Source organism: Natator depressus, chromosome 10 (assembly GCF_965152275.1).
Source record: "Natator depressus isolate rNatDep1 chromosome 10, rNatDep2.hap1, whole genome shotgun sequence".
NCBI lineage: Eukaryota > Metazoa > Chordata > Testudines > Cheloniidae > Natator > Natator depressus.
The window spans coordinates 60,255,169-60,271,171 of record NC_134243.1 but is presented as its reverse complement, the minus strand read 5'-3'; the positions used below and the strand labels follow the sequence as shown (position 1 = coordinate 60,271,171).

The 16,003-nt window shown below is 44.5% G+C and overlaps 1 protein-coding gene across 1 annotated transcript in view; it reads left to right on the top strand.

Annotated features, from left to right (window-relative positions):
- LOC141994674 (protein unc-13 homolog A-like) overlaps positions 1-16,003 on the top strand; it is a 70,760-nt gene that overhangs the window by 19,254 nt on the left and 35,503 nt on the right. The window contains exons 4-5 of the mRNA XM_074964905.1: positions 1,426-1,543; positions 5,174-5,297. Coding sequence (XP_074821006.1) covers positions 1,426-1,543; positions 5,174-5,297 — 242 coding nt within the window. The remainder of the gene's footprint in view (positions 1-1,425; positions 1,544-5,173; positions 5,298-16,003) is intronic.

The following is a 16,003-nucleotide window of genomic DNA, read 5'->3' as shown; positions in this document are numbered from 1 at the left end:
TCTTTGTGTTTTGTGATTACTAAATACCTGGGCTGATTAATTATTCATGTATGTATGGTCCTGTAGTAAGGAAACTGTTGCCAATGTCTTGTCAAGTACCCCCCAAAAAGTCACAGATGGGGCTAACCTAAAAGATCATCCTCCTCACCTCAATGATAATGGGACAATTTGGCTCTAACCAGCTCCCTCTTATAACTAAAGGGTAATGTTTTCAGATTCACTCCTCGGTAACCTAGGAACTGTTAGTTTCTAATCACAGATTTGTTTACAAACAGCTCTTTCAACTTGGGCGAGAGCCCAGCTTGGTCCTTTCAATCTGTTTCTCTAGCTATGTCTCAGGGATGCTATCAAGTTGAAGAGTTAGTTTTTTGTGAAGCACTACAGTGCTGTTACGTACCAATATTTAAAAATAGTAAATAACTAGAATATGGGTTGTGAGGAGGCTTAGAATTAGGTTACTGTACAAGTGTGTCATTGAGCAGGTATTTCCTTAGATTATTAAAATATATTTTAACTACTCTTTGGACAGCCAACTAACTAACTAACTAGCTGGGTACACAGGGTAAGTCCTGTACCTATGTGAGCAGCTGCACTAGAGGTTGGGTGTATGATTCACTCTAGCACACTGGTCCTGGGATTCCTCCTGAGGAGAGCAGCTTCAAAATCCATTGGAAGGTCAGAGCAGCAACACTGGTCTGAATCAGTGCATCTTCTGCTTACACCTACCTTTTTTTCTGGGCTATGTCAGCTGGCTCTAGGTCTTCCAGCGAAGCAGAAATATTGGCTGCTGGTACCAGTCTGCTGCCCCACTCCTGACAGACTTTCTGATACACAAAGTATGGAGCTGTGAAATCAGTCAAGATCCTGAAAGTTAGTACTCAAGTGTATTATTGATTTGGATCTTGGAGGTTTATGTTCATAACCATGCCAGTTACTTCATATTTCACAGTAGAACCCATATTTTATTATCTAATTGGAGATTGTTAATAAAATCAAAAAGTTCACAAAATTGAACATCTCAGAAGTACAGTAGATCCAGGGCATAGGTTGCAGTATGGTGTACTGCATTGCTTTTTTCTTTCCCTTCGAAGCGCTGCGAAACAATTTCTAATTGAAGTTATCAGAATGTGAAGCGATGTCGACTTGCTCTTTACTGACATCACTTTTGTTTGTGATTTTATTTTATTTTTGGTCAGGAGGAAGCGTTCATATAACAGGTCATTTGTAAGATTGGTGTTTGTAAAAGTAAGGTTCTATTGTATATTAATGATGATAATTGTGGGGTTAGAAAGCAGTGGTTCAGAGTATTCTAGTGGAGTAGTAGTAAAACTATCATTAAAATTGCATTTTCAGATTTTCAGGTTTGCTGTCCCAAATCACAGTATCTGGTTGGTTTGTTTATTTGTTTGTTTTGTTTATTTGCAGTGAAATCAGTGATGTTGAAAAGGGCTTCATGGTGGAGCTGTGGAATAAAGGCTTGATATGGGACAAACTTTTAGGTACTTTATGGATTCCCCTAACAACTGTGGAATATGCAACAGATGTAAGTTGACTTGCTGTGCAAAAATGTTTTGTGTACAATCTGATTAAAAACTTATTTTCAGTCTCTCACCTACTGTAATTACACTTATGATTAATCATAAGTGACATCTCAGTTGCTTCAGGCCATAAAACTGAGGCACAGTGCATATGCAACTCTCAAAGTAATAGTTGATATGCATAAGCTGTTATTCTCTGCAGAAGCGTTTCAAGTACTGAATCATGTGTAATTCAGTCAGTGGGTTAAAATTCACCTGTGTTCACTAATTATGAGAAATGCAGAGGCAGTGTGGTTTATGTGATTAGAGCAGGGAGACTTGGAGTCAGGATTCTCAGCCTGGCTCTTCCACTAATTCACTGTGACCTTGGGCAAGTCACTTTACACATCTATAAAATGGGCACAATACAAGCTACCTACCTCTCAGGGGAATTGCAAGTCTTTAATAATCAAGAGTGTTGTGATCTCTGGATTAAAGGTAGGTGAAAAATGTTATTTTGTTCCATTTTTAATTGCTGTTAAAAATAAGTGATAAACCAGCTGGCAGCATGGTCAGAAGAGGCCTTAGAGAGGGCCCTCTTAAAACTAAGGGCCGTCTCATAGAGCAGAAACTTGCATCCTGTGAGGCCCACAGCTAAGAGGGATTTCTTGATTTATGAGGGCCTTTCCAAAAACTAGATCCAAAATGATTATGGATCTGTGCAGCATGCCTTCTCTGAGTGCATTTATCAACTCTGCTGCAATGGTTGCTATTACAGCCAACATCTCCAATAGCTGTCTGTCCTTAGGCCAGACCATAGCTGTGGTATCTGTGGTTAATTGTGCCTAGACTTAGGTAGAAATACTAAAGAGAAGGAGCAGTTAACACATCCTCCTGGCCATGGCTTTAAGCAATTTTTCCCTTTCCTTTTTATAAACCTATTTCCTGACATTGGGAAAGGAGTGAAAATGGAGGAAAAGTTGTAGGAGGAAGGACGGAATAGAGAAAAGGTTTTGGGGGAGGGACGGGAGGGGGAAGACTGAGGAGATGGGCTCCACTCAAGAACAGTTGTGCTGGGTACATACTTATGTAGGACCCTGGAGCTGAGTGGGCTGGGTTCATGGTGGGTTGTCTTACTCAGAAAGCAGTTCAGACTATTGCAGAGAATAGGAACTCTGAAGCTGCATGGCAGAGTGCTGTGGAATACGCTGGGGGTGGCATCAAGAAAGAGACAAGTCAAGCAGTCTGGCTTCCCAACAGGCCAGCTTATTCAGGAAGCAGGTCATACTGTTGGAGAGGCTAGGAATCCTGAAGCTGCACGGCAGAGCATTGTGGAACTGCCTGGGGGTGGGAGCGGGAAGGGAAGGAGCCTATGTCAAATGCTGCACAATCTGTCTTGCTCTGCACAACCCATGGGAGCTACAGAAACACTCTCTGCTGCCCCAACAGTATAGAGGTTGGGTCCAAACCCGCTCCACGGACACTTTAAAAAATATCAACAGCAATTTATGTCCCAACCCTTGTACCTTCTCTCCCTCTTCTCAAGGAATGGTGATTGGGAACTGCAATAGAAAGGCAGCTGTTGTTAATTTTTATTTGTTTGTTAGTTATGGTAGGGATAACCTAGAACGTGCTAGGCACTGTACAAATAGGGAGTAGCAGACAGTCCCTGCCCTGAAGAGCTTACAATCTAAATAGGCAAGAAAGATGCAGGGTCAGGGGAGGGGTATGAGACTCCAGCCCAGCAAACTATATGACAACAAACATTATGTTAGTCCCATGATATTTTTGGTGGGGGAGGGGTTAGTTAGGTGGGATCTGCTAACTGGGAAGGGAAGTGGGGTGAGGTGGTTAGGGGAGGGGAGAAGAGAGGTATATGTGGAGTGAAGCTTAGGTGAAGAGACACATCAGAGAGGGAGGGTTGGAACAAACAAATCAGCACAGGGCAGAGAAAGTCAGAACTTTCTTCAGTTTTGACTGGGATGTCCAGAGGAGAAAAAGGTCCCTTCTTTGGTGGCTTCTGTTCCTACTGGCTTGAGGCTGTGACTGAATCCTCTGCAGTTTCCCCCCTGGCCACGTGGTGGGGGGAGGCAAGGCACCACCTGGGTCTTCATGACCCCAGAGTTTGTGGTCTCCCCTGCACAGTTCTGGGTCCAGAAGTGTGCTGGGGGGTGGGGTGGCCCCAGCTGGGCCTCATTTTATCCCTTCTCCCCATGGTGTAGCAGTCCCCGCGTTGGCTGCTTCTGTTCCTCCCCTTCTCCCCAGTCACCATTTCTTTGTAGGGCAGAGGAAGTAGGTCTTAAGTGTCCATGTGTCACGGGCTGGCCCTTTAAGGAGAGCCAGGTTCAACTTTGCCTGTGGTGGACAGCTACTCCCACAACTGATCCTGATGTGCTGGGGATCAGATGGCTTGGTCCAATTATCAGCCCTACCTGGGATGGAGTCAGATGATTTCCATAAAATGCTGCGGTTAGTTAGGGAGAGGATCTACAAGAGGGAGGCTCTTTTAAGGCTGATCCTGAAGGGAGAAAGTGGCAGGAGAGGAGGAGGATCTGGTGGCAGACCCTGGAGAAAGCCAACCCCCCCAGGCAAATGGGCTGGTAGAAGAGGGGAATAAGAGTCCAGTCTGTGGAGAACCAGAGTGAACAAAGGACTCCAGGGAGGAGGCCTAGAGGGTCAGAAGTTTGGGTAGATGATAGCTTTCCAAGGACAAAGTCAGTCCCGAGGGTGAGCACTAGATGAGAAAGTGGGGTGGAAGGGTAGCCCATGAGAGAAGATGCTTTTTTATGTTTCCTTTGGGACTATTGTTTGATTTTGATATCAAGACCCTGACAGTGGATGCTGAGATACAGGGAATACTGATGCATATTAACTTGAGAAGACAGACCCTGTGTAGAAGGGCTATAGCCAGCTAAGGACTAGAATATATGATGCTCTCTTGGAACTAGAACTGACCAGGGTCTCATACCAAACCAAGGAAGACTGAGGACCTGGAGGGAAACTGAGGTGGGAATGAGTGATCCCATGGCAGGCTACATAAGAGTGCTGTAGAAGCTGATTCTACCACACCATATATTATCTAAATTGACATTCAGCAGCTACTACCAGGGCTCAGTATCCTCTCTGAAGCAGAAGTAGCCTCTGCATGGTATTACCAACGAAGGCTGTGTAAATTCTAAAGAACAGCGGCTGCATAAGCACCTTGCTTTTTATTTTTGCAGGAGTGGGAGGGGATAGGTTCCTATTATATTTACTGTACATTAATCACTTCAGCTTTCTAGAACGTACTTGCTGCTTGGCGTAGACAGGGGAAATTGTCAGTAGTGCTTATGCTGGGGCCCTCAGAATGAGAGCTGTAACTTTCAATGCTCATGTTTCTTTCACCTACCCTTGAACTGATGTGTAATCAAACAGAAAGCCTAATCCTGCGAATACTTGCTCATGTGAATAGTCCACATAAGGATAATTTACATGAGTAAAAGTTTGAAGAATCAGGCCAAAAATATTAATTGCCAGCTGTCAGATCCAAAGCCGATTGAAGTCAATGGAAAGGCTCCTGTTGATTTTAGCGGGCTTTGAATAGGTCCTCTGTAACAGAATGATAATGGTGGTTAACATAAATCCTGCCAAGGTAAACTTCAGTATATCCTTTGTAGGAAGGTTCGAGTGCATGGTGGATACTACATTCTGAAGTCATAAAAAATGGAAATGAAATCTGTGGCACAAAAACACCAACTCGACATGAGATTTTACTGGATGTCTACTTTGCAATACTGAATGGTAAGTTACACATGAATAACCAAGTAAAAAATGAACAGTATGAGACGGAAGATACCCACTCATTTAAGTTCATGCAGTGCCCTATCAAATATCACACTGTCTCTAGGCTTTTATAGGGCTGCCCATCACTATAGTCACCTGATAATAATAGTAGTGAAAGGAACACTATAAGGAAGATCAGACCCAAAGTATAATGGCCTGTTTGTTTGCTTAAAAATAAGAGTCCCAAACTACTGATGTCTGTGCTGTTTCATGATTTTTAAATAAAAGCCATTAAAAGAGTTATCTGGTTGGATTTAAATACCTCCCTCCCTGCTTGCTAACTGTCCAGGTTTGGCAATGACTACACCAGGGACCTGGTGTCTACTGTCTGCCATAGTTCTGCATGAGGCACAGCATGTGGGAAGCAAGCTTACTGGATAACACAGCTTTGTGTGCCCCATGTGGACTGTGGAAATCAAGGAAGGAACGTGTGTCAATGTGGCATACTCCCTCCAGATGTTCCACCTTGAGTGGTGCGCTCTGCACCTCCTACTTGGACAATGACTAGAAAAATTTGGCTGTTAAACTTCAAAAAGAATATCCCTATTCTGCCACCTTTACTACCCATGTTGAATTCGACTTTGCTCTCTGAGTGCTCCCCTGACATCAATAGGACAATTCTGTAGTTAAGAAGGGTGTGCACAAGGGCGGGCAAGCAGGGGCATCTCCCAAAAAATCTATCTCCCCACAGCCCGAGGAGGAAGGAAGCAGCAGGGCATCTGGCTGTTGCCTGAGTTTCTCCCCCCACCCCATAGCTGCAGCCAGCTGCTTCTTCTTCCCTGTTGCTGGAGTCCAACGGGTTGCCTCTGCCTTCACCCCTTGACTCATCTTGGGGGGGGGGGGGGGTCTGCAAAGCAGGCAGAAACTCTGGCACTCCAGCAGCAGGGAAGGAGAAGCAGCAGCTATAGGGGGCCGGGGAGGAAGAGCTTAGGCAGCAGCCAGCCACCCTGCTGCTTCCCCCCCGACTGCAGGGACACAGGGAGTGCTGCTGCCCAAGGGAATCGCTGTCTCCTTGCTGCTGGGAATCCCTGACAGACACATCCCGAGAAATCGGGGGATGGGGAGGCGTCATGTGAACCTTTCATTTATGTGTCTTTAACATATCCCTCCAAAAGCGGTCAAATTTAAATTCCTGTGCACACACCTAGTAGTTAAGGTACAAAGGAGATGGGTCAGTGTTCGCTCTAATTTTTTATGTCCATGTGCGGAATGAATTTTATGTGCACCAATATGGAGGTGATGTGTGACACATCACCTTCATATCGGTGCACATAACAAAATTCATGTGGTGGGGGTGGGCTGAGTGGTTTGGAGTGTAGTGGGGGCTCAAGCAGGGGCAGAGGGTTGGGATGTGGGGGGATGAGGGCTCTGGCTGGGAGTGCAGACTCTGGGGTGGGGCTGGGGATGAGGGGTTCAGAGTGTGGGAGGGGGCTCAGGGCTGGGGTAGAGGGTTGAGGTGCTGGGGATGTGGGCTCTGGGGTGGGGCTGGGGATGTGGGCTCAGGGCTGGGGCCAGGGATGGGGGTGCAGGCTGCCCCGGGCTGCAGTGGGGAGAGAGGACTCCCCCCAGACCTCTCTCACCGCAGCAGCTTGGGGCCGGGGGAGAAGTGCCTCATTGAGTCAGCTCTGGAGGGGCTATGCTGTGCTGGGCCAAGGGAGGGGCCCCTCTCCCGGGCAGCTCCGGCGGGCCTGGGTCGGGTTGGGCTGAGGGAGATGCTCCTCTCCCCCGGCTGGGGCAGGTCTGTGCTGGGGCAGGCAGGGAGGGGCACCTCTCCCCAGCGCAGCCCTGAGCCCCTGTGCGGGCTTAATAGGCGGCTGCACAGCTTAGAGGGAATTTAGGATGGGTCCCAAGTAATATAATGGAGAGAACATCTACACTTCTTTAAAGCGTGGATTCTCAGTACGCTCTGAAAATCAGGTCCCTTTCAGGTGTCTCAAGTTGGACACCCAGAATCGCTGAACACTTCTGGAAATCTTGGCTGCTAGTTTTTAATAATATAAGGCTTTGGAAGTAATATGGACAAAGAAATAACTTTTAAAAATGATCACCAGTCGAATTGTAACACTTTGCTAAATTTTCCATTATAAATCAAATTTACAATAAAAAATGAAATAATAAACTTTAGGAGTAAAATGTTGTGGGGTTTTTTTTAAATGAATTATATTAAAAGACAGAAATGCTGATGTGGATACAAGAGTAATAGGAAATCTACTGTAGGTGAAATGTAAAATAAATTGATATGCAGGACAAGAGTGTTTAAAAGCTTATAATATTGGAAGACTGAATTTTACCCTGAACCTTATCCAACCAGAGGCTTGGAGATGAGGTAGAAAACTGTGAGTAAGATGAAACTTTACCCACAAGGTTAACATTGGAGGGAATTCTTTTGCTGAGGGGAAAAAATAGATTGTTGGGGCAATAGTGCTTCCATTACTCTCATGAGGACTACATTTATTTTTTCTAATAGCCAAGAAAATAGCACTGGTAAATTTTCCCTTCTAAGGATAACACTCTCCCTTTTGTATGTTGTAATGAAGCCTCAAACAAATAGGAAACTACATGTACAGTAATTTTTTTTTATTTTTGCTATTTAGGTGTAGTTCTGTCTAGAATATTCCTTGCCACTGACCTGATCTAGTTCCAATTGAGTTCAGTGGAATGACTACACTGACTTTAGCAGGGAAATTGAGCCTCTAACTATAAAAGAAGCAAAGGGGGCACATTATAAAGAGGGACACTCCAGTCTGGGGTGGGCTAAATAGACTCCAGGTCCTTGGAATTTTGTGCCACAACATCCACTAGGAAAAAGTTATGTGTTTTTCAGTGCCACACCTACATCCCTCATTATGACCCTAAATCAGGAAAGCATTTAAGCATGTGCTTAAGTAGTTTGTTGGATTGAGGCCTAACTCAAGTGCATCAAGAGAATTTGCCACAACTGTTGGTTTACAGGTACTATTTTTATCTGTTTTTGGCTCAGCCAATTACGAATTAATTTTTCATAGCCTGAGGTTTTGATTCCAGAAGAACAGATGGGCAGAAATTAAGAGGAAGGAAAGATAAAGCAAGTTAACTTTTTAAGAGACCATATTTGAAACTGTAGAGAAAGCATTCTACATAGTGAAATGCTTGTAGAAATCCTGCAGAGGTCACTGTAACATAGGCAGGGGAAAATGGGCATAAAACACTAAGCTTTCAGAAGCTCAAATGCCCCATCCATTGCTTCACCCTTTGTTTTTTCTGCAGTACATTTGGGGCATCACCTTTTGACTCCGTTGATCTTATGCCTGCTTTTCAGCCCCTTTGTTGAACATTTGGTTCCATATCCTCAGTTGTGGCCCCGGCATTATGATGATTTACAGTAATTGAGGATCCGAGAAAGACAGAGTATTTTTCATTGATTCATAAAAGGTGCCAGATTGACAGGTACCAATCCCAAAGACAGAAGTCTGTTTATTTACAGACAGGTATAACGCATGCAGTAGAAATGCAAGGGTTCCCCAGGCTGGCCTACCAATCTGTCATAATCTAGAACTAGAAGAACCAGCTGTAGAGGTCAGGTCACAGTTCTGTCTCTATACCAATTCATTCTTTTGGGAGCCTGCTGTGATTGCTTCCAAGAGCGTTATTGCCATTTGTGCTACTGCTTTTGTGACATTGTCACTTATCCACTGAGCCCTGCATTCATGTCACATAGGCTACTGAAAATATCTCATACTTCTGAAGTTCTGGATGCAAATACACAGTGACAAAAAACGGTATGCTAGACCATCTATGAAGACTTCAGTAAAATTAGGAACATCATAATATTACTGAGTCGGTTTTTAAAAGGTTATTAGAAATGGATAATTTGACATTATGATTAAAATATAGCAATTTATTTGGGCTTGTGAAGCTGTGTGTTCTTGTGAGGGAAGAAACTAATCTTGAAATGAAAAACAGATAAACGTGCTCTGTCTTTTCTAAAAGGGTTTGTGGGAGGCATAAATCATCTTCGTTCACATTTATCAAATAATAAAATTATATACACTACATAATGAAATGCATTCATTAAAGAGGCACCGTGTAATGAAGCATGCTCTTCGTCTCATAAAGCAGCATTTAGTTATATAGTTGAAAACACACTTAAACTGCCAAGTACATTGCACAATTGGACTGCCTGATCCATTATGGAAGCAATACCCTAATGTTTTGTTCAATGTTATTTATGTTTGTTTACATGTGTTTTAAGGGCTTAGTGTGCTTTTTGACAGGGCTGCAAAGTGGTGTAGGTAGTAGAGATTTTTGTAGTAAGAATATTTATGATTTCACATTTTTATAAGTGCCTAGGAACTTGGATGCATGCTTTTAATAAATGAACTTGATTTTATATAGCAACAAAAGGACACATAGATCTTTAGAGATGTATGAAACAAGGTCCCTGCTTTAAAGAGTTTCCAGTCTAAACAGAATAAATATTGCTTTCACACTGAGATGACATGTGTGATTCCAAATACCACCAACCATGAATTTAAGTATGGAGGTCCTGATTCCTATGTACACAAAGATCACAAAGTAGATGTAAATTATTTTAAGGACCCTTTGCACTGCCAGAGTGAAGTAAAGCTGCCCTGGTGCAAATAAGAGTTAAGTCCAGAGCCTCTTACATTCTGCTTTGGGGAAACACAGCACTGAACAAGTTCTTATTACTTGAGAAGGAAGCTGACACCCATGACTGTTAACCACATTTCTGCTTATTCCTTTCTTCTGTGTCCTTGGAGTGTGGAAGGCTCCCACTACCATCTCTTTAAAAAAAAATTGTCCAAACATATGCCACCGTGACACTCCCATCACTTCCATACCACACTTGGCTCCTTCTCACAATACACATGAAGCATTGGAAAGCAAGTGGGAGAAATTTCTTCCAACCCATTTAGAAAGCCTTTGTGCAAGTAGTTCACACCCCTCAACACCTTTCAGCTGATGTTTCATGAACTGACCACTTTCCTCAAGTGTCCACAGCCCATTTTTTAAAATGTGGCAGTCACAGGGGGCCCTGACAGTCTGGCACCTCTCATTAACAGCCAGAACAGATATTTCAGTAGCAAGTTCTAGTTAATGTAAAAATATACATATGCAATTCAAGTGCCATGATTTTCCCTGAAGCAGGCGTTAAAATGTTCATAAGTACTGTGACGGGGCAAGGCCAGATGGCTACAGAAAAGTAGTGGGAGATAGATATGTTAGCTCGAGGCTAAACAAATCCCTGGCACCAGGATAAGTGAAATGACAACTGCTCCAGGTCAATTAAGACACCTGGGGCCAATTAAGAACTTTCCAGAAGGCAGGGAGAAGGCTAGGCTGATTGGGGACACCTGAGGCCAATCAGGGGCTGGCTGAAACTAGTTAAAAGCCTCCCAGTTACTCAGGTGGGTGTGCATGTCAGGAGCTGTGGGAGGAAGTTGTGCTGTTGGAGAGACTGAGTAGTACACACCATATCAGGCTCAAGGAAGGAGGCCCTGAGGTAAGGGTGAAGTGGAGCTTGAGGAAATGAGGGTTGCTGTGGGTGAAGTAGCCCAGGGAATTATACATGTCATGTTTCTAAAAGGTCAGCTACCATAGCTGATACTATTAGGGTCCCTGGGCTGGAGCCCAGAGTAGAGGGTGGGCGTGGGCTTTCCCCCCCCCCCCCACATTTGCCCCCTGATTAATCACTGAGACTGGGAGACAACAGAGACTGTGCAAGGAAGGATAGCTTCTCCTCACCTCCCTTGCTGGCTTATGATGAAAATGGCTCAGTAGACTGTGACCCTTGTCTCTAGAGAGAGAAGGGTTATGTGAAGGGTCACAGTGAGCCCCTGAGGCTAGTGAAATCTGCCAGGAAACATGGGACCCACGGAGGCAAGGACAGAGCTTTGGCGCAGTACAGATGAACTGAAAAGATTAAATTCACTATATAGAGTGGTTATGACATCTGGAAAACTTTCAAAGGGGAGGGGTGGGAATGCTTGTGCTGCTGAATGCTGTAGTGCTTCTGCGCTTTGTTTGAGGCAGAATAAGTCAGACCACTGCTCTGGATTGCTGCCATCTCATCATCCTGCCTGTGCAACTGCCCACAGCATAGGAGCTCTGTTCCCTGTTCCTTTATCACCAACTCTGCTGCTGCAATTCCAGAAGCCTCTGATTGGTGACCTAATTGCTTCTACTATCACAGGCAGAGTAGGAAGCAGAATGCTGATCAGAGTGGTGTGGGAAAAGCGGGGCTTAGTCTCAAATGATTTACATGGGAAGGTAGATTATGGGAGAGGGAAAGTGAAATTGAGCTAGGGATGAAGAGAGCAACCGGGGGGAGGAGGAGGCAGAGAGATCATCTTGAGAGACAGAGAGGAAAAATCAAGGAAGACGGAGAGGGAGGGGAGGAGGAGGAGAATGTGCTCAAAGGAGGGGAGAAGACTGAACAGACAGACCATTGCAAGAACCACAGAGAGCAAAGGTCTGAATTGCCAGACTTAATATAGGAAAAGTGAAACCAAAGATTGAAAATAGAACAGCCACTGTTTGCTTTAGTCATGAAACTGACCTGGTGTGTTGGGAGTGAAGTTCAAATCTGCCCCATGCAGTTATATGGGGCTTTGGCCTTTGATATCAGACCCTCAGACAGATCAGTTCCCAGCTATCTTAATGGGAAACATTATGGAAAGCTGGGGGTATTCAGAGTAATCAGAAAAATTGACATACAATGCTGAGTCTTGCCGGATATTACAGACAGGAATACAGGTGATGTGGCAAATTGAAGCAGTCCATAAAGTGCAACAGGAGAAAATACCTCTTTTTCAAGCTAGGATTAGTGCTGCCATCTGTTGCCACAGAGCTCTCTGCAGGTCTCCCAGCCAGCCCTTTCTGGAGCTGGACCCCTGACTGGGGCCAGGCTCTTTCAGTTTGGGAGCAAAAGGGCTACATTTAGCTTTGCTCAAATGAGGTCACTGGACATTCTCCAGAGGGGTTATGTTACCAAGCTATGCAAGTATTGCAGGACCAGCTTTGTCTGATTTCCACTCTCCTCCACCATCTAATTCAGATCAGAGTGTTACAAGCTAGGCTCCCTCCTATTTCTAGCCTCAGAGAACCACGGACAAGCGGAGCTGGGCCATGTCTGAAATGTCTAAGTTTCTAATGGAAACTTGTCTTCAAAGTATTCCTATTTTACCATTTCAGACAAACTCACTGTTTTGCAGATGGATGACAACCTTTTATTTCTCATCCCAACCTTGATAATTACCATTTGATGTTACATGTGCTCCCAGGGATGTCTCCAGGATCATGGTAGCAATAATTCTGATTTTAGGGAAGAAAGAAATTGACTTCCCTTCCAAGAAAAAAAATTCTGATCAGGTTTCTGTACAGGGAGAAAGCTGAAGAAAACACACGCACAAACATACAGTTCCTGGAGTATCTTGGGATTCAGGACAAACAGACACCTGGTTCCATGGCTGCTTTTGGGGCACACACAATGCAGTGTTAAGACAGGAGGCAGCCTGCTTTAGCCCTGCTGCACCACTGACTGGGAGCCACCCAAGGCAAGCCCTCACCCCAACCCGAAGCCCTTGCCCCAACCCTGAGCCCCCCCAAACCCAAAGCCCCCTCCTGCACCCCAGAGCTCACAACGCCAACCCCCTACTACAGCCCAGAGCCCCCACCAAATCTGGAGCCCCCTCCTGGACCCCAAAGCTCTCGCCCCAGCCCAGAGCCCTCATCCCCTGCACTTCCACCCTGTGCCCCAGCCCAGAGACTCCTCCTGCACCCTGAACCCCTCAGCCCCACCCCCCAGCCTGGAGCCCCCTCCTGCACCCCAAACCCTTCATCCCCCAGCCCCACCCCAGAGCCAGCACCTCCAACCCAGAGCCCGTATCCCCTCCCACACCCCAATCCCCTGCGTCAACCCGTAGCCCCCTCCCATATTCTGAATCCCTCGGTCCCAGCCTGTGAGCTGCCTCCTGAATCCCAAACCCCCCATCCCCAGAGCCCACACCCCGAGCTGGAACCCTCACCCCCTCCCGCTCCCCTGCCCCAGCCCAGTGAAAATGAGTGAGGGTGGGGGAGAGTGAGCCACCGAGGAAGGGGGAATGTAGTGAGTGGGGCCTCAGGGAAGGGGCAGGGCCAGGGGAAGAGGGGGCTAGGGTGTTCAGTTTTGTGCGATTAGAAAGTTGGCCACCCTAGTCTTGTCACATGATACTAAACATTATCTTGGACTTCTTGTAACTTTCCACTAAAAGGAAAGTGGAATCAAGTTTCAAGTCTTTATTTAAATCTTCTTTAAGGGTGGGGAGGAAGGCAGATGAGTCTCTCTTCCATTGGCTACCCAAGAAGAAAGACTGCTGAAAGTACCTGAAGGGACAAAGAAACCAACCTAAAGGGAAAGGCAGGGGTGAGTCCAGACTGAGACAGGGGTCCAGTTTGTAAGAAAAATAACTGGAACCCTGAGCTACAGAAACTCTGCATCCTGCCTAAATTCAACATTTAGGGTGAGAAATTACATTTTGTAACCTGTTTCTTTAGTGAATCAAGTTTAGTTTGTGTGTTGTGTTTTATTTGCTCAGTAATCTGCTTTGTTCTGTTTGCTACCGCTTTAACTCCTTTAATCTGCCTTTTGTAGTTAATAAAATTTGTTTTGTTTATTATTAAACTCAGTTTCTGTAATTTCTAATGGGGGAGGGGCAATAAGTTACGCATATCTTCCTCCACATTGAGGGAGGGGGTGAATTTATGAGCTCACATTGTATAGATTTCTCTACCATGCAAGACAATATATCTTTGGGTCTGCACTCCAAGGGAGGTGGACACCTGAGTGCTGGGGAAAGTCCCTTAAACTGAGGCTTCGCAGAGATGATCTCAGTGTCTGTGTCCTTCTGCAGTTGTGTGTGGCCTGGCCTGTGTGTGTACTAGAGGAGGTTTAAGAGCCTGGCTCAGCAAGACCGGTAAAAAGGGTGCCTTGGCTGGCAGAACAGGCGGGCTCAGTGGTATCTCAGCACATCAGGTGTCATCTTGAAGGGGGGCAACCTGTTACAGTTCCATCTTCAGATCAGTCAATATAGTACATTTTGCAAACAGTAAACTTGCTCAGGGGCAAAACAAAATTTATGTTAAAAAGATTAGTGTCATTCTAACACTGAGAGCCAAAGTCATACTTTTAGCACTGTTACATTTTACAGGTGGTAGACTGACTTTTACATACTTGAACACTTCTTTTAGTGGTTTCCTGATTGTACATAAATATTTACACTTTAAAAAAGTGTAGGAGTGACATTGGACTGTAGTCAGCCTTGTGCTGTACTTCTATGGTAAGAAAGGACAACAAACACACCTTGATTGCATTGGCCTCGTTAGCATGACAAAAGTAATTTTCCCTCTCTTGATATTCACCCCTTCTTGTCAACTGTTGAGAATAGCCCTCTTCCACCTTAACTGAATTGGCCTCATTAGCACTGACCCCCAACTTGGTAAGGCAACTCCCAACTTTTCATGTGCGCTGTGTGTGTGTGTGTGTGTGTGTGTGTGTGTGTGTATATATATATGTATATATATATATATATATATATATATATATATACACACACATACATACACACTGCTTATTGTATGTTCCACTCCATGCATCTGATGAAGTGGGCTTTAGCCCACAAAAGCTTATGCCCAAATAAATTTGTTAGCCTCTAAGGTGCCACAAGGACTCCTCGTTGTTTTTTGCTGATAAAAACTAACACGGCTACCGCTCTGAAACTTTTCAGGGAAATATTCTATTGCTCATTTCAAGAGAAAAATCAACAGTTAACATGTTTTCTACTGATCATTTTTGAACAATGTAGGAATAGTCCTGTGACAGGGCAACTTTCTGCAATGTCTTTGGAAGACTATATTATATTAAGTGTGTGAATGACTTTTGTATCATTGAGGGCCAGGGATTGTATGCACTGCAAGGGTGGGGGAAAGTTACCAGAGCTGCTCAAGGAAGTGAAAACAGTAGGGCATGATCAAGGCAAATTCACATGAATTTGAACAGCTTATAAGGGAGTATTGCTAATGGAATAGGAAATGAACAAGATCCCATTGTCTCCAAAGTGCTATCTTTGTTTTATTGCTTTTATTCAAAGTAAAATATAAGACATAATTTCATTCTCTGGCAGCCAACCAGACAATTTGGCAGTCTCCCAAAGTGAATACTCTTGAAGGAAAATTAAACACCCCTTCCCCCCCCCCAACCCCAACAACTGATCAGAACAATGTTTGTGGAAGAAAGGAAAAGATAAGGAGGGGGGTCACATGAACTCTTCTAAACAATGGAAGAAAAGTTCTGTTCACTTAGGGCTGGATTATGATACCCTTACTTATAGTGAATCAGTGGGACTACTTGTGGATTAAAAATATATTGCTTAACAACATGAATAAGGGTATCAGAATCTGTACTTTGTGGAGTACAAATGACAAGTCACTGTCCTACCAGGAAAGTGACCATGTGGTCCTATAGGAGATGGAATTAAACTTCACATAGCACTCACGCTTTAAACACAAACATAATTAAGACATCATCAATTAAATACCTTTTCAAATTTGATTGGAAAACTGAGACTCAGCTTCCTCCATCTCGAATCGGTAGTTTGTTCCTTAACTGAGAAACATAAATTGTTCCT